The sequence below is a fragment of the Leucopleurus acutus genome, assembly GCF_964270905.1.
Source record: "Leucopleurus acutus genome assembly, chromosome: 9".
Classification (NCBI taxonomy): Eukaryota; Metazoa; Chordata; class Mammalia; order Artiodactyla; family Delphinidae; genus Leucopleurus; species Leucopleurus acutus.
Window position 1 is genome coordinate 90,405,519 of NC_139144.1, and position 24,001 is coordinate 90,429,519.

General features: G+C 40.8%; 1 protein-coding gene across 1 annotated transcript in view; it reads right to left on the reverse strand.

The window, feature by feature from the left end:
- Positions 1–1,163: 1,163 nt before the first annotated feature.
- The window catches only part of SLC35B4 (solute carrier family 35 member B4), a 36,884-nt gene continuing 14,046 nt past the window's right edge, over positions 1,164–24,001 (reverse strand). The window contains exons 2-10 of the mRNA XM_082846799.1: positions 17,525–17,638; positions 14,002–14,104; positions 12,772–12,821; positions 10,347–10,428; positions 10,058–10,127; positions 8,443–8,552; positions 7,025–7,100; positions 3,554–3,629; positions 1,164–2,736 (exon numbers count right to left, since the gene is read on the reverse strand). Of these exons, the coding sequence (XP_082702925.1) occupies positions 2,490–2,736; positions 3,554–3,629; positions 7,025–7,100; positions 8,443–8,552; positions 10,058–10,127; positions 10,347–10,428; positions 12,772–12,821; positions 14,002–14,104; positions 17,525–17,638 (928 nt within the window). The 3' untranslated portion in view covers positions 1,164–2,489. The remainder of the gene's footprint in view (positions 2,737–3,553; positions 3,630–7,024; positions 7,101–8,442; positions 8,553–10,057; positions 10,128–10,346; positions 10,429–12,771; positions 12,822–14,001; positions 14,105–17,524; positions 17,639–24,001) is intronic.

Sequence of the window (24,001 nt, forward strand, 5' to 3'; positions counted from 1 at the left end):
GTCAAGCTGTGAAGTGAGTACACAGGTGTACACACACACACACACACACACACACTCACTATATTCTGGCTAGTCATTTGCTATTTGATCTTTGTTCTAAGGGTAGAGTCTTGGATGCCTTAAACACCAATCTCTCTAGTAAGCAAACTAAACCCTCTATCTCTGGGGCACAAAATTACATGGTCTTGACCCAGAGAAAGATGAAAGGCATTTAATAGACATTTCTCCTCCAATTAGGGATGACTCTGACCCTCTATAAAATGGTTTACTTGCTCTTTTAACAGGGATTGAAATCAGTTCCAACTTGGATTGAAAAATAAGTTAACCAAGGGGAATAAATTGTTTAAAGAAGTATTAACTAGTGTCTGTTAGATGTATTTCCTAATAACCGAATACTAGAGAAGAAAACCAATTCCCAGGGCATTTCAGACATTCTGTTCTTACATGCGCTTATTTCACTGTATGAGTGCCTTAATCTGTCCATACATATCCTCCTGTTAATAAGACCAGCAGAGGTGTTCAGACTGAGGAACACACACACTCTAAAGCCAGAATCTAAAACCTCGTGGACCCAGTTAAATGCTGTCTGTGTACATCAACACTGTTTCAGTAACTAAAACTTGTAATATTTCCCATCAACATAAAAAAAGTGATACTACGTCATGTAAGGCTCTATCCTGTCAAGACTCCAGATATGCAGCAATCAAAGAGCCCCTGGGGACAGGTTCTTCCATTAAACAAGAAGAAAAGCAGCTTTTGTTGTTCTTGTTTTTATGAGGATATTTAACACATGGTATTTATAGCACCATCAGTCTGAGGAACTCTAACAGTACCTTTTGAGTCCATGAACAAGTTCACACCTAATGCCGCATCTTTTAGTATAGACCTTCACTGGCACTGAACAGCTGTCAATGTCCAGAACCACAAATTGATCTGAAAACCCTGTGACTTAGGTGGAGAAACAGCATCCACATTTTATGTAACAAAAAACCCGAGCAGCCTAAGGGACTTCCCCAAAGCAACCTGGTGGTTCTAGGACACTTATTGCAGACCCATCAGAGAATAGCTCCAGATAGTAGAATAAACACACCACACCCTGGGTGAGCTCAAGAGACCCTGAGAGCCAAATCTCAATATAAGAACACAACCTGAACCCAGCGCAGAAGGAGAGGCCTCTGTCTGTGTGCAAAAAGATGGGCTGGTAAGTCTGACGGCCTCCAGAGCACGTACCTGCGTGAGACAATGAAGGTCCGAACTGAGTGAAGGACAAGGAAATAAAAACACTGACTTTCATGCTCTCCTCTTCTCCCAAGTGATCACAACCCACACGAGAGCACACACACCTACACGTGCCATCCTGACACCATTCTTTCTCAAAGTTACCCCATGGGAGGAAAACCAGACCTTTGAAATGATTAGCAAAAGGGGGGCATGTTTCTATTAATACATATGATAAAACACACACACTCCCATACCCATCAAGAACATTAAGATGACATCCTCCCCCCCAAAAAAATTTCCATTTTACTTGTGATTTGGCCTGACTGATACACCACACCCACACCCATTGAATATATTGGTTCACGCATTAGCCTGGCTGGTCATAACTATCAGAGTTGCCAGGCGGAGCTCCCCCACGTGGAGCCCACCCTCAGTGCCTGTCTGTGCTCTCTGGGTGCCCCTGCCCCCGGAGCCAGCTTCTCCTGGGCCATCCTGGCATCACCATCTTAGCTCGAGGCTAATGAACCAGAAAAGTGAGAGAAGACAGAAAAAGTCTCTCTTTCCCAATTCCTACACCACCTTTCTTTCTTATTAACACTGTGCTATACAGAGATGCTGCAGGTTTGTCCTAAGTACAGAAAGCAAAAGGTGTGAAAGCATATGACTTTTGCATAGAAACAAGAAAAGGAAAAATGTGGGAAAGGATTCCCACCAGTCCTGCCCCGGGGTCACCAGGGTGACCTGCTTCTTTCCCAACACACAGGAGAAAGCCCAGCCCCTGCATCCCGGTGCGGCGGTTCACCCGGCCACTCGGTTGTTCCTGGTTGGGGGGGTGCCTGGAGCGTCTGCCTGAAAAGTGCTGCTGTGGGTGGCAGGTTAATGGAACAAGGGGAAAGGCCACAGGAGGATAAAGACTGTTACAGCAGAGAATCATCAGGACAGGGATAATCTTGTCCAAGACCGTGGATGTAAAACTAGTAGCTCTGGGGACTCAGATTTCAATAAGCAAGTACAGTGCTGAAATTCTGGTAGAAACAACAAATGGAAAGGCTGTTCAATAGTGGAGAACTGTTCTTTTTTTCCTATTTCAGGGTTGGGGGCTCCTATTCAGGGTCCACACATGTGGGTCTGTATAGGCATGAGAAATCTGAGAAGCACGTCCCTCTGAGGATTCTCTGGTACATGGGGGGTGATTCAGCATTAACCAAGGTGAGATGGTGGCCAGCCCCTGGCTCACTAGCCTCGGGTCTCTCTACTCCAGGAAGGCCTCAGCTCTTCTTGGCCTCCTTCTGAGGCTGGCCTTTGGTGGCTCCCAGGGTGTTCCACACCTCTGTGTACATCAGGGTCCCAATGAAGACAAACAAGGTGCCCAGCCAATGCCACCGAGTGAAAGGGTTCTGGAAGTACAAGATGGAAAAGATGAGGCTCACAAACTTGCGTAGAGTCACGACGAGGGTGACGGTGAGGGAGGCGCATTCTGTGGTCAGGATGAAGACGCCCCGGATGCACACGTACCTGGAGGGGCAGGTTAAGGTGTTTTCTGTAGACAACCCAGAGATCAGTGGGAGAACCTTCTGCTCTAGGACCCAAAAAACATGGGGGTTGGCTACAGCTGCCCTGAGGCTCTTCCTTGTAGAATATCCTGTAGAATTCCTGGCCTGCCATTCCATTTGTGGACCCTAACTTGAAACTGCCTGAAAGCCTCCTATTATTCTTATCCTGGATTCTTGCCAGAGTTTACAGAGACGTCGCCTCCCCAGTAATGACAGAAGGTAACACTCTCGGTGAAGGTGATCACACCTCCTCCCAAAAAGAACTCTGTAGGGCAAACGAATGAGGTGACTTCAGAGGAATGAGGTCCATCTCAATCTGTTTCATTGTTTCAAAGACTCAATGATTTTTATAATGGACTTACTGGTGGTTCCAAAGAGCCATTTTAAAAATCAGGTTTTACTTAATTTGAAATTTCTTGCAGGATTCTGTGGCAGCTTGTGAAACATCCTAGGACACTGGAAAACTCCATGTAGAAATCACAGCACATTTCTGTCATATACTAATCCTTAATTACCCATTGATTTCTACACCTCCACCCAGAGCTTTTCCTTCCTGGTGCCCTGGGACTTACTGACCCTCCACACCACCAGCATCTCTTCCCCCCTTCTTCCCGCAACAAAGGAGCTCACTGGATGGGCATGTCTGTCTCCTGCTTACCGCAGAAGAGATCAAGGCAAAAACGAAACTCATGGCACTGCACCATTAGAAGAAAGGAATAAACATTCCTATGTCAAAATACCACAGCAAAGGCCATATGGCAGAGGGGTGCAAAGGATACTGGGTGATGACATTCATGAGGAGGTAGAACCACATGATGGGCACTATCACACCAACGACTGGAACCTGATATAATTCTGCAAAGATTAAGAGGAGAGAGAGTTGTATCACTTCCGACAGCTTATGTTTTCATCTTTTTGAACAAAGTAACACAGATGAACATAATAGAAATAGAAGCGTTATTTCTCTTGCAAATACATTTGGATCATACACTACTTACTTGCCTTGATTCGAGGCTACACCAGCCTCAAGAGTCATTACATTGGTTTCTTAAAACAAATTATAATTTATTTTACTTTAAAAAAAAACTCTTTACCGTTCACCTGAATAGGACCCCACTTTACAGAGAAAGAGTGTGAAACACAGAGAGCTTCAGAATGATATGGTCTTAACTGACAGTTAACACAAGATGTAAGATAACCCATAACTAAATGCCATTTGGAAATATGTTCAATCCTTAATCAAAGAATTCTAAATTATACAAGGCTGTACCATTCTATATCTATTAAGTTAGCAATTGAACATTTATAAATAATATCCTAATCTGGCAAGGTGGTAGTGGAAGTAGCAGCCATTCAGTGGGTGATAGTATAAATTGGTGTTTGTTTTGCTTTGTTTTGTTATAAATTTATTTTATTTATTTATTTTTGGCTGTGTTGGGTCTTCGTTGCTGTGCGCAGGCTTTTCTCTCTAGTTGCGGCGAGAGGGGGCTACTCTTCGTTGTGGTGTGCAGGCTTCTCATTGCGGTGGCTTCTCCTGTTGCGGAGCATGGGCTCTAGGCGCACAGGCTTCAGTAGTCATGGCTTGCAGGCTCTAGAGCGCAGGCTCAGTAGCTGTGGTGCACGGGCTTAGTTGTTCCACAGCACGTGGGATCTTCCCGGACCAGGGCTCGAACCCGTGTCCCCTGCATTGGCAGGTGGACTCTTAACCACTGCGCCACCATGGAAGCCCTGGTGTTGTTTGAAAAATCAATTTCACAATATGTATTAAGGAGCCATAAAAGTATTGCTTCTTATTCTTAGGAATTAATCCTAGTTAATTCAAAAGAAAAAAGTTTTATATATTTTGCAGTCATATTTATAATAAGGAAATACTCTGAATCAATCTAAATGTCCAATGATAGAGCAAGGACTATGTAAGCTAAGGTAAGCAAACTAGATGAGGCGTTATATACGTGACAAAAAAAAATCGTAAAGATTATATATAGTCATATAAAAAACTCAGAATGAAAGTGAAAAAGCAAGTATAAAATTATATCTACACAAAGATTACGACTATGTAAGAATGTATGCGAACAGAGTCAGGAAGGAAACTGGTAAAATGAAATTAGCTCAAGTGTAGGGTGATGAACTGTAACTTTCCTTCCTTTAAATACATTCTTATGTTAGTTTTATATCATGAGACTTGCACACTAAATATGTGGGAGGAAATAAAATATCCAAGATCAGAGAATAAGGACATAGTAATCCTCGAAGGGTCAGTTTTTTTTATATTGCTAAATTGTTTGTGGGGCTTGAATTATACAGCATAACTGAGGAAAGTGTAACAAAGTGATGTTGAGATCTGGTTAGTAAATGAACATTAATTTTCTTTTGCAAAAAATAAAAATTCATATATATAAATAATTTATTAAAATTGTATGTCTGGACTAGTGGGAAATCCCCATAATTTGGTATTCTATTGTCTTTGAAACACTTAGCAAGTATTGAAATGAAAAGAAAGTTAACAAATATTATTACTGTTTAATCACTTCAGAGATTCACCGTATCAATTTGCTGAGGAAAGACAATCAGTATGACATAAAGTATTTAGACAGATGTACAGTTCCCTTAGAATATTCAAGGATAACACGTTCATCTGAGACACTTAAGCAAGAGAAAAAAATGTGTACTTCACTTAGGAATGATTCTAAAGATTCAATTTTTTGAAAGCAGACGTTAAAAAATTTTTTATAAAAATACCCATCCCTGTGACTTTTAGAAGGAGCATTCTAGTAACTAAATCAATATCAATCCTAAGGAATTTGATAATGTGTTTATTTCCATAGCCCTTTGCTATGTGGGGACTCTTAGAGACCTTAAAAACCACTGCATCAAAAATCAGCTATATGTCAATTATACCTCAATTAAAAAAAAGTCAGGGGCTTCCCCGGTGGCGCAGTGGTTGAGAGTCCGCCTGCCTATGCAGGGGACACGGGTTCGTGCCCCGGTCCGGGAAGATCCCACGTGCCGCGGAGCAGCTGGGCCCGTGAGCCATGGCCGCTGAGCCTGCGCATCCGGAGCCTGTGCTCCGCAACGGGAGAGGCCACAACAGTGAGAGGCCCGCATACTGCAAAAAAAAAAAAAAAAAAAGTCAGAAATGATTGAGTAATTGAGTAATTCAGAGCCTTAAAAACTTTCTTACACATTGCCACCATCACACTTTTTGCAAGCAAACGGGACAGGCAATTCTGCAAACTCAAACAGAGAACAGTCACAACTTCACAACTTGTGACCAGATAGCAAACAAATGTTTACTCAGCACCTACTGTCATTCTACAAAATACACTTACCATTTTAGGTCTGAGCAACATGAAGACGTAATTTTAAAAGTGTGTATTTGTTCCTTGTGTATTCATTTGTCTGTATAACAAGCTATGTCTTTTAGTAGATAATAGGATTATATCAGTAATTTATTTGAAGTTAACTGGCAATTATTAGTTAATTTATTAAATCCTTTAAAAAGTAATAGCTAGGGGCTTCCCTGGTGGTGCAGTGGTTGAGAGTCCGCCTGCCTATGCAGGGGACATGGGTTCGTGCCCCGGTCTGGGAAGATCCCACGTGCCGCGGAGCGGCTGGGCCTGTGAGCCATGGCCGCTGAGCCTGCACGTCCGGAGGCTGTGCTCCACAACGGGAGAGGCCACAACAGTGAGAGGCCCGCGTACCGCAAAAAAAAAAAAAAGTAATAGCTAACTTACACTGTAGACATTTGAACTAATTTTGTTTACTCCTGCTGCCTATCTGCCCTGTAACTAGGAAAAAGCCCTGTCATCATTTTTGTTCCTCCTTTTGCTCAGAGGCAGCTCGGCCTGGATCTGTGAGCAGACTGCCTTTCCCAGCAGAGAACAGGAGTAAAGAAGCTGGACTGCTGCCCAACTTCTCACGGCTCCAGTCACTGCAGTATTATTACTATTTGTTTGCATTCTCAGAACATCATACATTGCACATTCAAATGCAAACACAAATTCCACAGCAAAACAGAAAATTTGAAGATACTGTCTTACTTCGTTGATTGAGAAGTGCCTATAAAGGCTTTTGCTGCTGCAAGCACTGATTAATGGCACTATATTCCAGGAAGGTGGAATGGGGACTGTTTCCAGGGTGACAGATGATTTGGATAAGACCATGAAAAAAGCAGTGGTCAAGTCGAGAGTAAAATGGAGACGCTGCCTCTGAAACTGTTAGGTAATTCTACTAGATAACCCCAAACTCACCAGAATTATTGAATAGAACGGCATGGTCATAAATGTCAGAAGCCAAGAAGATGAAACCAGGAAGTGGAAGGGCATGCTAGGGGAAGAAACATTTCATGTAAATTTAAATGCAAAAACATTATAGAAGAATTAGAGTATCTTTACACTGATTGAAAGTTTTACAAGTTGTTTAACAAGCAATATCAAGAAAAGCAAGTCAGACTTATTTATTAAGTTAAAAGTATCCAGTGCTACTGACCACTTACATTGTAGGGCATGATATCAACCCCCAAATTACAGTTCTTGCCCTTTGAAGTCTGATGGTCATTACACACAAAACAAAAAAATAGAGCCAGCATCTTTTCCTCAACAAAAGGGAATGGAAAATTGAAACACACAGTCATTCTGCCCAAAGGATCTGCTACATTTTACTATTTTTACTATTTACTATAACAGATTTAAAAATTATATGGAACGTGCAGGCAGATTTTAGGGTGTTCAGGAAACTAGTGGGAAAAGAGAGTGGAGGACAATATGAAGTCAGGGATAAAGAAATGAAGACAAGAATAAGAAGAGATTGAAGAGGAAGGGGAAACAATAGGTAAGCAAAGATAAGGTGCTTGACAACAACCCACCACTACTACCACCACGATAACAAGGAATCACAGTAAACATTTACCAAGCAGTTAACTATACACCAGGTACCATGCTAAAAGAAACACGGAAACCAAACAGAATGTTCCTTTATTTTTTAAATTCTCAGCCGCATACTCTAGTTCTAAGTAAATGTCTCAAGTTGCTTGTCTGCAACTTCAGTACAAACGGTTGGCAGGGAAGGAATCCCTGAGATTACTGAATCTGGAGGCAATGATATCACCATGACCTTGAGGAGCCGGGCATTATTTCAACAGAAGAGACGGGGGAGAGAGAGGAAAGTTAGAGGAGGTGGCTCTAGATCAGCAGTTTCAAACAAGAAGCGAAAGCGTATATAATTAACTAATTAAACTCTCCATCAAAGGAATAAAGCCCATCGGAGGGACTTACTCCTCAAATCCCATCTTCCCCAACTCTCCCAAATGCCTGACCGCACATATTCTCCTCGGCATGGGGTTTCTGAAACTTCTATTCCCTTTCTAGGTTTCCATAGTGGTTTTAACTTGATTTCATCTACAGGAACATTGGGTTCCTTGTCCCTTGGGGTTGTTCCTGGTTGGCAGACATGTTCTGTTCACACTGACTGATAACCATCACCTCGTGTAGAGAACTGTGGCAGCCTATTAAAGGTGCCAAAGTCCATGGGCCCCAAAACAGTTTATTGGATAATAAATTGATCCTTCGACTACATCAGAAGGATGACATATCACATTTGAAATAACATATTACAATAACAATAACAACTCAATAATTTTCATCTTCCCTGGGTTCAAGAAACTGCTTACATTATAAAACAAAGCCTCCTTGGAGTGTTTCCCAAATTGTTTGTACAGAGTCTCTTGGAAAATACCCATCCTTGCTGACATCAGAAGAGCGAAAGTCAGTGCCCCAATACCTAAAAAGCAAACATCGAGTCACAAGATGCCTGCATTTGCTAGCTTCCAGATCTTTTCTTAAAGAACATTAAGTTCTACAAACATTACACACTAAATGTGCAACATGTACAAAATTTAAAAAGAAATAAAAATCAACCACAATATTACCATCCAGTCCTAAACAGTTTGCTCTCTCTCTCTGTGTATATACTTAGGTAGATATTTTATGCTGAGACAGGATCATAATGAATATATAATTTTATATCTTGCTTTCTTCATGACCTTTTTCCTGGATTTTCCTTCAAGTCATTCATTAAAATTTTTTCAAAAGTATGGCTGCATATTATTCTATCATGTGGATGTACCATACTTAAATGTCTTATAATAGGAGAATGGTTAGATTACTTCCAATTATTTCATCATTAAAATCAATGTACATCCTAGTACATAAATCTTTAAACAAAATGTTGATTATTTCCTTAGGATACACTCTCATAAGGGGGATTACTGAGTCAAAGGTTGTAGACATTTTAAAAACTCAATACATACACATACTTTTTTTCCCAGAAAGGCTGTGTCAATTTACCACAAACAGTTTATATGGAAATGGTTGCCTTATTGCATCCTCAGCAGCAATGAGAATAATCATTTATTATCTTGCCAATATAAGAGACCAAAATTAAAAGGTACTGCATTTTGGTTTCAATTTGCATTTCTTTGATTACTAGACTAGCAAGGCTGAACATAAGTTTACTGAACATTAATTTTGTCCCCATGAATTGTGTGTTCATGTCTTTTGCAAGTTCTTATTGGATAAAGTATCTTTCTAATAGCTGATAAAGAGCTTTCTATGTTAAGAACAACAATCTAAAGAGATAAAGTTTCAAAGTCAAGAGGCGAGGAGAATAGTTCTTTCATTGCTACTTTTCTTCCATTTGGTCAGTCTCAATATCTTATTGCCATCACTAACTTTCCCCTCTCTATCATACACAGCAAGGGCAAAGCTCTATAGGAGTTGTTTAATTAATTCAACAAAGAGATATTTGTATTTTTAAAAACTCCCCAGGAGATTGTGATGATCCGTCAGGTTTGGGAACATTGCCATGTGGAACAGCTTATGAGGAAAATAAATCTAAGATTTAGAAATGGGTCCCTTGGAAATTTAAAGAGTCAACTGCTGTAATGTGCCCTCCTTTTGTAGAAGCTTCTGCTCAGCAGACAGATCATAAAGAAATGGATGATACTCTATTGCTCCCAGAGAGTGTGATGGACAACTAGACACAGACTTTTCTTTCTACACCAGTGGCAACCAAGACAGCATCCATGCTGTAGAACACGGTACCATGAATACAGACTTTTTTTTTTTTCGTTTCTTGAACACTAAGGTTCAGAGATATATAATCCCAGATGCCTCTCTCTTCTATGGCATAATTTGTTTAGCCAAAGCTTCTTGCCAAGAAACATATCCCTTAGGAGAAGCCTCTGAAAACAGAACTGCAGAGGCAATTAGCTTTATTGTAATTACTGTACTTGCCTAGAAACCACCATGCAAATGCCTGGAATCCATCATTCTCACTCGAGCTGGACTGGGAAGTCTAGGAAATAAGAAAAAATACGAGGTACAGAGACCAGCACTACATTCAAGGGGCCTCAATACAAGGGAAATATTTATGTTACCCGTTTCCCTCTACTCTTCTCTTTCAGAGATTTAAATCCTTGTATTACATGAGCATTTACATTTATTATATCATTAATAAGTACCTGGGCCCCCAAGGCAAGTAGTGAATAGAAATCATTTGTGAACAGATTCTTACCACCTGCTTTGCTGACATGAAAGTGCAAATAAATATCCCCACAGACACCAGGGCGATGGAGGTATATTTGAATACACTGTATCTGCGAAAATAAGAAAAAGAGCACCTCAGGAAAGCGCAGATACAGATTTCCACAGGACGCTGACAGTCAGATGGCTCATGAGAGTACAAGTCACCAAAACACAATCAAGGGGATCACTTCCCAGCAGAGTCCACGTAAGTCTGTGCGTGAAAAGAATCAGGATGCCGACTAGTTTCTAAACAGCGCCCTTTCTGGTGGTGGTTAAGACAGTTTGTTTCCCATAGTTTGTGCACCAATAGATTGTTTCATCAGAAAACAAAGACAGACCAGACAGGACAGCCCATCTTGCTCTCGAGTCCGGATGAAAGCCTGCTAGATCTTAAGGGGTGCCTGTTGCTTTCCCTGGCTTCTGGGGCCCAGACCTGAGTGTGAAGAGACACAGCATGAGAGGAAGGGCGGAAGGAATATCAGGGACAAGCAGCAGGGGAGGGCACTGTCTTTACGTCTCTTAAATATTGTTTTGAAATGTTGGCATGGTTGGATAAAGCAAGTAAGATGAAACTAATAGAACTATTAGCAGTAATAAGAGTGGCATTTCACATTAACTAAAATAGTATCAATTAACGTCCCTCTCAGGCTCTTGGTGATAAAGCAAAAGGCCTCAGACAGGAATGAAAAGAAGTTAAAACCTTACATCTGAAGTTTTCTACTCAAATACTTTGTATAGTTCTGGTCACAGCACCTCAGAAAATGGCCAACGGAACTGGCTGCGGGGCAGAGCAAGGGGCCAAGCGCACCACGCTAGAGAAGAGGGGCGGGCGAGGACACAGGCGCTGCTGCGGGCAGACAGAAACATAAGGGAACTCTCCAGTCTGCAACGATCAGATAGGGAGGTCTCAAATTCAGGCCTAAACAATAATGAAGGGCATGGTTAAGGTGAATATAGATTTGGTCTTCAAATCCTGGAAAAGGGAACACACTATAAACTTGACGGGTGCTACTCAAGATAAACAAAAGGAGAGAATTACTAAACCATGATATTAGACAGTTAGCTTAGGGAAATTCCTGTTCTCTGGGGGATACAGACTGGAGAGAGTCAAAAAAGACTTAGAGAGATTCCAGATGACAGACTAAAAACAAGCTCTTAAGGAAAACTGCAGTGTTTAAGGCCCCCCGACATTTGGGGTATGTCAGGAAAATACATTCCTTTTATAATAAGTTCTTTTGTATCCCTGCTATGCGCCAAAATCAAAGGTTGGAAAGACCACGGGTCTGTCCCAATGTGACCTTTACATTACCAAGAAGCACAGGGGTCCCTTCAAAGATAATGAACCTGACCATTACCTCCGTGTGCTTGAATAGAGAGAACCTAGAAAAGAAATCAACTACAATGGTGCTTATCTGGGGAATACATAAGCCTCAGGAGACAAAGAGCTCATGGTAAGGAGCCTTTTCATGACACAGCCCTTATTACTTAAAAACTCTAGCTTCCCACACTGAATTGACAGCTACTTTCCAAGCTGGTACAGAGGGTTTTAATACTTCGGGCTGGGTACTAAATACATTGAAAAGCAGGCACCAACTTGCACGATTTTGGTCTCAACAGTGAGGATGAACTTCCCCCTGAGAAGTGTTCCAGACTGCACGGGCTGTCTCTGCCCCACACCTCTCCTCCCTGGGAGTGAGGCTCCGAATGAAGGTGAGAGACAAATGCTTGGCAACAGCATCCCAGATACTTCTGATATTTCCCAGCCGTACCCAGAGAGAGCCACTGGCGACAGTTACAAAGAAGGGTCCTGAAACTTTTCATCGCATCTTGTTTGGCCACTTGGGCCTTTGTTAGGAATTTTCTTTATAATACGTATGATTATTTCTTAGCTCATTATGTTGTACGCTTCCTAGGACAGCACTGTCCCACAGAACTCCAGGGAAGCTGGCAACGTCCCACATCTGGGCTCTCCAAGGCGGTCACCACTAGCCACATGTAGCTGCTGAGCACTTAAAATGTGACTAGTGAGATGGAGAAACTATATATTTAATTTTATTTACTTTTTAATATTTAAAATTAAATGTAAATAGTCACATGTAGCCAGTGGTGACCACGTGGGACAGTGAAGTTCTAGATCAATTGGCTTCGTAGATTAGTATGGTACTGAAGAGTCAACGATGACAAGAGTTTATTAATTCTACACAGAGAATGTGCTGCTCCAAAGCCACAGGCGGGGCCTCTTACCTGGTCCACTGCCTCAGGAATGAGCACCACTGTCACAGACAGAACTAAGAAACAAGGCAGATGGCCAAGCACAAACTTATCATCACTATGAGAAAAGGAATCCAGATGAGCTTATGGCTGGGGCTCAGCTTATCCTTCCTATACACAAAATATAAAAGAGTGTTGTTTACCTTTTCTTCAAAATGATAATTCCTAGAATCATGTTGGCAATTAGAGAACCCTGTGAAAAGAGACAACAGAGTTTTAGTGCACTAGGGAAAGGAGATAACACAATTCAAGATAAGTATGAACAGGGGCAAGGTGGGGGAAATAGCTGGAAAGGAGGAGGTTAGGACGAATGATCAGTGAGGTACACCATGTTGCTAGGATGGCAGAAGTTACAAACCATAACGATCTACACGTAAAATAATACAACATTTTAAAGTTGACAATGAGAAGAAAAATGATCAATTCTCAATAAGGGGTCAAAGCTGAAGCTGGGCTAGCAGGAATGAAGTATGTTATAGACTTATTTTTGTCAAATTTCCCATCTGATTTATAGGAGCCTTTAACAAGCTTCTCCTCGCCCACAGTTTGACTGAATGAAGTTGTGCAGGGATCTGTCTCTTGTCTGGAAAGTTGTCAATCAATCAGCAAGTGTCTGTTGAAAGTCTATTCTGTGATCAATGCTCTGAAGGTCATCTTAGTCATTATAATGAGCTCTGGAAAGTTGCTTTAGGGACAGCACATTCCATCTCACAAAAATCTCAGGCCACACAGAAAAGTTATCATTCCAATTTTTACCTATTTTGCATTCTTCTGCAATCCTAACTATATTCCCTCTTGAGTTTCTTTCCTGTTCTTCTGGGAACACTCTGTTCTTATTTATATACAAACTAGCTCTCCCACCATGCATGAGGCAAAGATGAAAACCTCTGCTGCTTTGGGAGAAACCCTACCTTCATCAAGAATTTCCTTTTATGTAATTATCTGAAGTCTCTATTTTCAAAAAAAAATCAGAAAAGAGAAGTATCTATATCATGTACTAGAAGTCAATGTAATTTCATGGAAGAAACAAAGAGTGACGAGAAATAAGTTAAATAACATTCATAGCAAGAACGAATATAAAACCAACCAGATGAAGAAAATTAAAGGTAAAATCTGTTATCCAGGGAAATTTTAACTTTCCTTTTATTAATCACCTGTAAGACCTCTGATAAATAAAAGTAAACCACCCACTTTCATATTTTTTTGCCCTATTTCTCAGATGAAAGCCAGCCTCTGCTTATTCATCCATGAGACCTATTCTTACACCCTAGACTTTACTCCTTATAGGTTCTTTCTACTTTTGTCCGGTGTTTAATGGACCCACTTTGCTGCATTTTCCAGAGGAACATGTTCACGTGAGCCGGCAGACTTACAGATCTAAATATCATGTGCAGGGGCATGGCGATGTTGAGATTCAGGGCGTAGTTGTTGACCACGCTGACGGTGAAGAACATGGTCACCATTATGGCGTAGTACCTGAGAGGCAGAGACGACAGCTCATCACACAGGATCCACGATGTCAAGAAAATCAAGTAGAGAAGGAAATACATATTTTTGGTTTAAAAAGTCTTGTGCTTATTTCCTCTGGATTAAAAGATCGTATCACTATTATCATGTGAAGTCAAGCACCAAGTACATATGAAAATACTTCACAAAGCCAGAATAACGTGGAAAAAGTTTGAACTATAGAATGTGTTCCAAGAAACACTATTTTAATATTTTTCTAGTATGTACAGCAACTATAAATGAGGCTTCAAAAAGAGTTACCTGATAGACAGCAATAGGTTTTTTAAAGTGAATGGATAATTTTTATTATTGTATCAGTTCTTTGTATATAATTTTCATGTAGCTCTAAAGAACTTAAAAATTGTTAAACTCTCTCAAATATTTCCTCTATACACTTGTTTATACTATTAATTTTCACTGTTTCTAAAGAAAAGATGTGCTAAGTCAAGGCTTACTTTCACCCTAGCAACTGTTAAAATTATCCCACCTTGAACCAGTGGCCTCCAAATTAATGAGGGCATCATTTGACTTGCATAGATTTGTATTTAAAATTAGGGCCCCTGTTTTTTGAGAATGTATAGGTCTTTAAATAATAATAAAAAGCAAAAACTAAAAGAAATCCAGGAACTCTAATCATTTAGAAAGATAAAGGGATGAACACAAATAACAAGTTATAAATAAATTAATTAATTACATAATTTTTAAGATGCCTTTCATACATATCAGCTTAAACCATTTAAAATGCCGTTTTTTGGTAGGTCAAAAGGGGTTGAACATCAGCAATTTCATATGATTCAACCTAATACATTCAACAAGGGAAAAATAATATTTGAAGTACATGGCTAAAGAATGCAGGGCAAAGGTGAGTTAGTGGTTCCACATTCTTCAGGAATTGTCGAAAGTCTTTTGAGCACAGATCCCCATCCTTTTCACCTTTGCACATCTGGAGAAGGTGACAGCAGTGAGTCTCAAGTTATCTTCCCTGACAAGAACCAATTTTGCGTTCCTGGTGAGGTAGGGGGCTATCTGCCCGTGCACACCAGGGCTAAAAGAACACAGTCTGGAAAGTCTGAAGAGCTTTACAATGAATGCAGAACACAGTAATACACACATGCAAAGTTACTGGTGAGAACTACTTCACAGCTTATAAATAATATACTACTGGTGATTTCACAAGCTTTCTTGCCCAATTTTCCTAGTTCAGTCTTGAAAAGATGCCATCTGGAGACAGAGGTCATCAAGTTCTTTCAGGATAATTAATTCCAACTATTCCACATCACTGCCTACATAGTATTGCCTAGAAATCGCTCATGGGGATGAACGACAAGAGCAAGATTTTGATTACGGCTTCCCAGATAGAAAATAAAATAGGCGGCACGAATTGCACACATGGGAGCATGGTTGTTAGGGCAGGTTCACGGGGAGCCTCCAAGGGCAGGTTAGGGAGTTTGGGCTTCACTTTGAATCTAACGGTGACCTGAGTGCATGTGGAGTGGGTGTCGTGATACAATGGTAGAAAGTTGAAATGGAGGGATGAAGAGGTGATAGGCAGGACGTCAGCCAACCAGGCTATTATTATAAAAGTCATGGTGAGCGTGAATACGTTCCTGAACTATGCTAGTGGCAGCCAGAGAAGAAAGAAATAGTGGAAGGAGGAGGGAAAGGACCAGAGGAATCAAAAAATGCTGGGGGGCTTCCCTGGTGGCGCAGTGGTTGAGAGTCTGCCTGCCAATGTAAGGGACACGGGTTCGAGCCCTGGTCTGGGAGGATCCCACATGCCGCGGAGCGGCTGGGCCCGTGGGCCACAGCTGCTGAGCCTGCGCGTCTGGAGCTTGTGTTCTGCAACACGAGAGGCCGCGACAATGGGAGGCCCACGCACCGCGATGAGGAGTGGCCCCCGCTCGCCGCAGCTGGAGAGGGCCCTCACGCAGAAATGAAGACCCAACACAGCCTAAATAAATAAATAAATAAATAAATTTATAAAAAAAAAAAAAATGCTGGGGTTCCTACTCTGATATAAATGCTGGTCTTGGGAGCAGAAAGTTTTATGCAGATACTAAAGCCAATGGGGGAAGGGAAAGTATTCAGAATATTTAGCATCACCTTGGGATATTTAAAAATACAATATTAGTAACAAAATTCAGCCAGATTTTCTACAGCGGGCTACTCAGGAAGGCTGCAAAATAACACCAATGAATCTTAGCCAGTCCTTGGATGCATTCACACCAGAACGTCCCTCTCAAAGGGATTAAGTGACACTATCCTACTAAATACAACTGGATGAATTACACTTTGTGTGTGTGTGGTTCTTTCTTTTAATTTAACAACAAGGACCTATTGTACAGCACCGGGAACTCTACTCAGTATTCTGTAATAACCTTTACAGGAAAAGAATCTGAAAAAGAATGGATATATGTATAACTGAATCACTTTGCTGTACACCTGAAACTAATACATTGCAAATCAACTATACCCCAATATAAAACAAAAATAAAATTAAATTTAAAAAATACACTTTGAGGGCTTCCCTGGTGGCGCAGTGATTGAGAGTCCGCCTGCCAATGCAGGGGACACGGGTTCGTGCCCCGGTCCGGGAAGATCCCACATGCCGCGGAGCAGCTGGGCCCGTGAGCCATGGCCGCTGAGCCTGCGCGTCCTGCTCCGCAACAGGAGAGGCCACAACAGTGAGAGGCCCGCGTACCACAAAAAAAAAAAAAAAAATACACTTTGATTTCAAGTCTCTCACAGCAAGAATGCTGTTTTCAATACACTGTTCGTTATAAGATCTGCCCTGTTTTCTGTTTGGCCCCATGAGTATAGTTATGCAAATTTGGACTAATGGATGGAGGTCTGGAAGCAACAATTTTACCTTAGCTTGCAGTTCATTTTCTTTTGATTGAGGTGAAAGTCACATAACGTAAAATCCACCATTTTAAAGTGAACAATTCGGTGGTATTTAGTACACGCACAATGTTGTGTAACTGCCACCTCTATCTCCAAAAGCCATTAGTCTTTTAAAAGTAACAACGATACCACTCTTAACATATTTGATAACTTTACCAACAAGAGGAAAATATGCATAACTGGTTGAAAATTGGTTGCCACACCAGGCCTTTGACCATATACCAGACAGACACAGACAGACACACGCACACATATATATAGTTGCCTCCATCAGAGTTATTTTAAGTGTCGTGGCAGGAATTTTATTCTAAGAATAGGCTCCCTGCAGTGTCACAATGTATTAAATTCAGAAAATGAATTATTCTACTGATATATTTGGTACCAATCTTATAAAACGATGCCTCATATTCCTTTTGTATAGGTACCAGAAAAGCTCTTAACTTAGGGGAAAAAAAAAGGCTAAAAAGAGACTTCAATGCGCCATACCTTATTGGGATAGCTGGATGCTTCCTTCCCAAATCAGCTTCAAAGAGGAAGCCTTCCACAGCGATAAATAAAAATTGTGCAAATGTCACGATGTTCCCGCATCCTGGATGCTTCCTGTGTAGTGAATAAGAAAAAAAAAAAAAGACACAGAAAACTGAGATGAAGAGCACTAAGAATTGTTTTATTCATAGTTCAGAATAACAGGGAAGATGGATTTCTGTTACCCATTGTCCTTCTTTATCTCAGTTTTCATATCCCACGGATCACACACACTTAGCAACAGACCCACAGAGAAGAACGTCAGCTTTCTTCCTTTACTCTTGCACGGGTATAGCAGGCCATGAGTAAGAATGATAACGCTCGTTCCTAGAACTATGATACAATTTTCCCGGTAAACTGTAGGAAGTTGGTCACAGGTTCTCGTTGAGATCCTCACTTAACCAAGAGGGCTTTAGTCCAGATCCTCGTCAGCTTGGGCACAAGGCCCAAGGACAGAAACATGCTCAGATCTTCTGTAATGTTTACATATCCTCCCAACCAGGATATCTCCGAGACTGCTGTCAATCAAAGACTCCTACCCAGTGTTAATGACAGGGATGTTACCTTAGACAGAATCCCCATGGGGGCAACAATGGTGGGGGGCTGGGGGCGGAATCTTACTATTTTTCTAAGTATAAAGCAAGGGTTATACGTACAGCACATAAGTCCATATACAGTGTACCTGCAGAGAGATGATTAGGAAAAAATGTCTACAAAGGGTCTTTGGTGGGGGCGGGGGGAGGGCCAATAATGAAGACAGGACTGAGGAGCACTGCTGCTGTCTTACTAGTCTCCACCACCCTTAACACAAATGTATCAGGGATTCAACAAACGTTCGTGGAATTCAGTGGAACCTCTTCAGTGATCTACTCAAGGGTTGGGGAATCTTCCACAGTGACCGTTACGAGCAAATCTACAAGGTAGAAAAGTTCCTCTGATATCAATCCCTCTTGAGGCACTCTGTGAAAGTTAGTTACTTCAAATGTTGTGGTTTTCTTGAGCTTGTCCTCCATGAGGCACTGCCCAAGCATTGGAAGAAGGACAAAGTGAGCAGCTGTCTTTGTTCTCCTGAGGCCTCCAGAGTTCCCACATTACCAATAAACGTATATTACGAAATACAGTGCCCTGTTCTGCATTTTCATCTTAACCAAAGACATTTACCCAAACCTACTGATTAGAGGGATTTAACTGTATTATTATATATTAATATAATGCTATTTATTAAAAACAACTCCATTCTCTATTGGTGCTATTAATATTAAACAGCGGTGCCAAGGATCACATTCTTAAATACTCCCATCAGGCATAAAAATAAACAACACCAAGCCTAAGCCATTCCTGTGCTCACCATCGGAAGCGAACTCCTGTTCCGCTTTAGGCTCTACTACCTATGAAGGTGTCCTTGAAAACTACTGCTCTATATCCAATTCAACGTTTTCTTTTAGCACTCCTTATGTTTGAGGGACAGGGCTAAACGTTGCAGGAATCCATAAATAACCATGTAAGACATTTCCCTCAGTCTAGGAGCTAATTAAAACCATTAGCCGAAGTATGACTGACAGAAGAAGGAACCTTAGCTCCAGATAGTTCCTAGCACAGTGCTTTTCAACCCTGGCTAGGCTGCTCTTTAATAACCATAAGCCTGAGAAGCCTCCCCCTCCCAGGTGGGGCGGGGCTCTGGATTTGAGGGCTGGGAGGGGTGTGTGTGTGTGTGTGTGTGTCTGTGTGTGTGTGTGTGAGAGTGAGAGAGAGAGAGAGAGAGAGAGAGAGAGAGAGAGAGAGGGAGAGAGAGGGAGAGAGAGAGAGAGAGAGTGAGTCATAGGGTTGAGAGCCAGTCCACAGTGCTTAAAAGCACACAATGGCACGCAGGATATCCAGCTACGCTGCTAACCTTATGACAGTAGAAGTTTATTACCCTAAGTTTAGTTTGCTTATCTTTAAAATGGGAACAGTATTAGGGCCTATCTCATTGGTTTATTGTAGAGTAAATAAGCCAGTCCCTGAAACACACTTAACAGGGGGGAAAAGGCAAAAACTAAAACACTAGGATACCTTCAATCTAAGTATAGGAACCCTTTTAAAGACATTTATGTTGAGCAATTTTTCTCACCTGTAAAAAAGAAGTGATGTGTTTTTAACGTCATAGGATTCAATGAGAAAATATACATAAATCGCCAAGCACAAGACTTAGTCCAGAAAGAGCTCATTATACTTCTTGTTTTCCCTTCCATGTTCTCTTTCCTGAAAGCTTAGGACAATTCAATTAAAGAGTAATTATCAAGAACCTATTGTGTGTGCAGGTAGGTGCTGGCTGAGAGAGAGCTGCCAATTGAATGAGACCTGATCCCTGCCAAACACGGAACATGAGACAGTAGGAACCCAGTGCCCTGTGGGGATGGTTAGAGGACCGTTCTATTCATCTTCACACCACCAATCTCTGGGCACCGAGTCTGGCTTTCACCCAAGCAACTGAATGAATGTGGATGCCTCACTTTAAGCAAACATGATCTAGAATATGAGGACTGTATGAAAGTTAAAAACAAACTATTTTGAAAAATGATTCACTTTTAAAGTGTATTCTTCATAGGATGTTGTAAAAGGCATCATAACAGGATCGTATCAAGGTGGCAGAGGAGTAGGACATGGAGCTCACCTTCTCCCACAAATGCATCAAAAATACATCTACATGTGGAACAATTCTCACAGAATATCTACTGAACGCTGGCAGAAGACCTCAGACTCCCAAAAGGGCAAGAAAATCTCCACATAACTGAGTAGGGCAAAAGAAAAAAGAACAAAAGAGAGAGAAAGGAATCCGGATGGGATCTGCACCCCTTTTGGGGAGCTGTGAAGGAGGAAAGGTTCCTGCACCCGGGGAAGTCCCCTCACTGGTGGCAAAATCAGCTGGGACAGAGAGGGAGCTTCAGAGCCTCGGAGGAGAGTGCGGCACCCTGTTTGCAGAGAGAGACCTGTATAGAAAGTCAGTGCTGCCAGCACTCCCCAGCTTGGGTCACTTGTCCACTGGGGAGAGTCGGGGCTGGGTGCTGAGGCTCAGGCTTCGGAGGTCAGACCCCGGGGAGAGGACTGGGGTTGGCTGTGTGGAGACAGCCAGCACACGTGGAGGAAAGAGACAGCAAATATCCAAACCCAAAACCACCCTCACGCCAAAAAAAATTAAACCCACACAAGCTACGCAGGGACACTGCCACATATGAATAGCCCTCCAAGACTACAGTAGATAATTGTTTCTCCTAAACTCACACAGTAAGAGAAATACAAGCAAAATGAAGAAGCAGAGGAACTACTCCCAGTTAAAAGACCAAGAGAATTCCCCTGAAGGAACAAACAATGAAACAGACCTCATCAGTCTAATAGACGCCAAGTTCAAAAAACAGGTAATGAAAATACTGAAAGAATTAAGAAAGGCTATTGACAGGAATGCAAATTACTGTAAAAAGGAACTAGAAACTATAAGGAGGAGCCAAGAAAAATTTAAAAATTCGTTTGCCAAGACGAAAGCTGAGGTAAAGGCAATGAACAGAATGAATAATACAGAAGAAAGAATAAGTGATCTGGAAGATAGAATAATGGAAATTACCCAATCAAAACAGCAGACAGAAAGCCAAATGAAAAAAAGAAAAAATGAAAGCAATAAAAGAGACCTGTGGGATAATATAAAGCATGCCAATCTACATATAATAGGGATTCCAGAAGGAGAAGAAAGAGAAAAGGGGGTTAAAAATGTATTTGAAGAAATTATGGCTAAAAGCTTCCCAAACCTAAAGAAGGAAACAGATATCCAGATACAGGAAGCACAGACGGTCCCAAACAAGATGAACCCAAACAGACCTTCACCAAGATATATAATAAATATGGCCAAAGTTAAAAAGAGGATTCTAAAGACAGCAAGAGAAAAACAAAGAGTTAATTACAAGGGAACCCCCCCATAAGGCTATCAGCTGATTTCTCTACAGAAAACACTGAGGGCCAGAAGGGAGTAGCAAAATATATTCAAAGTCTTGAAAGGGAAAGATCTGCAGCCCAGAATATTCTACCCAGCAAGATTATCATTTAGAATAGGAGGAGAAATAAAGAATTTCTCAGACAAGCAAAAACTAAAAGAATACAGCAACTCTAAAGCTATCTTAAAAGACATATTGAAAGGTCTGCTCTAAATAGAAAAGAAGCAAGAAGATACAAGAAGGAGGAAATCACAACTGGAAAGTAAATCACTTAGCCAGTATACAGATCAAAAAGAAAAAACAAAACCTACTTGTGAAAGTGATGATAAACACAAGGAACAGCAAAAGGATAAACATGAAGATGTAAAAAAGACGTCAAAATCATAAAATGTGGGGAAGGAGGGTAAGAAAATGCAGATTCTTTTTTTTTTTAGAATATGCTTGAGCCTATACGACTACCCATCTAAAGCAAGCAGATACAGGAAAGGGGGTTAACATACTTGAATAACAGGGCAACGACAAATCAAAAACATACAATAGATTCACAAAAACCAAGAAGAACACAAGCATAAAAGGAAATCACCAAACCACAAACAGAAAAACAAAGAAGATACAAAGAATCAACTGGAAAACAAAATTTAAAATGGCAATAAATACATATGTATCAATAATTACCTTAAATGTCAATGAACTGAATGCTCCAATCAAAACACATAGAGTGGTAGACTGGATTAAATAAACAAGAGCCTACAATATGCTGCCTACAAGAGACCCACCTTAGGGCAAAGGACACACATGGATTGAAAGTGAGGGGATGGAAAAAGATATTTCATGCAAACGGAAATGACAAGAAAGCAGGAGTTGCAATACTCATATCAGACAAAATAGACTTTAAAGCAAAGGCTATAAATAAAGATAAAGAGGGATGCTATATAATGATAAAAGGATCAATACAAGAAGACGATTTTACACTTGTCAACATATATGTACCTAATATAGGAGCACCCAAATACATAAAACAAATACTAATAGACAAAGGGAGAAATTGATGAGAATACAATAATAGTAGGAGACTTTAACACCTTGCTCACATCAATGGAGAGAGATGCTAAATGATACAACAGAACAGTTATATTTAATTGATATTTGCAGGACAAATATCCAAAAAAAACCCAGAACACACATTCTTTTCAAGTGCACATGCAACATTCTCTAGGAATGACCACATACTAGGGCACAAGACTCACCACAACAAATTTAAGAGTATAGAAATTATTTCAAGCATCTTCTCTGACCACAGCAGTATGGAACTAGAAATCAACCACAGGAAAAGAACTGAGGAAGAATAAGAAAAACGATTACATGGGGACTAAACAACATGCTACTAAAAAACCAATGGGTCAACGAGGAAATCAAAAAGGAAATTAAAAATTACCTTGATACAAATGACAATGAAAACACAATCATACAAAATCTATGAGATGCAGCAAAAGCAGTTCTTAGAGGGAAGTTCATAGCAATACAGGCCTTCCTCAAAAAATAAGAAAAATTTCAAATAAACAATCTAACCTACCACCTAAAAGAATCAGAAAAAGAAGAATAAACAAAACCTAAAGTCAACAGAAGGAAGGAAATAATAAAGATTGGGGAGGAAATAAATAAGATAGAGATTTAAAAGACAATAGAAAAAAAATCAATAAAACCAAGAGCTAGTTCTTTGAAAGGGTAAACAAAACTGACAAATCTCTGGCCAGGCTCACCAAGAAGGAAAGAGAGAGAACCCAAATAAACAAAATAAGAAATGAAAAAGGAAAAAGCACAAGTGATACCACAGAAATACAAAACAACATAAGAGAATACTATAAAAAATTATATACCAACAAATTTGACAACCTAGAAGAAATGGACAACTTTCTAGAAACATACAGCCCACCACACTGAATCAAGAAGAAATACATTATTTGAAGAGACCAATCACTAGAAGTGAAATAGAATCTGCAATTTAAAAATACGCCCACGGGGCTTCCCTGGTGACGCAGTGGTTTAGAGTCCACCTGCCAATGCAGGGGACACAGGTTCGTGCCCCGGTCCGGGAAGATCCCACATGCCGTGGAGCAGCTGGGCCCGTGAGCCATGGCTGCTGAGCCTGCACGTCCGGAGCCTGTGCTCTGCAATGGGAGCGGCCACAACAGTGAGAGGCCCGCGTACCACAAAATAAAAATAAATAAATTTAAAAAGTAAAATAAAATAAAAATACGCCCTACAGGGACTTCCCTGGTGGCCCAGTGGTTAAGACTTCACCTTCCAATGCAGAGGGTGTGGGTTCGATCCCTGCTCAGGGAGCTAAGATCCCACATGCCTCAAGGCCAAGAAACCAAAACACAAAACAGAAAGAAATATTGTAATGAATTCAATAAGACTTTAAAAATGGTCCATATCAAAATAAACTTAAAAACAAAAAAACTCCCTACAAACA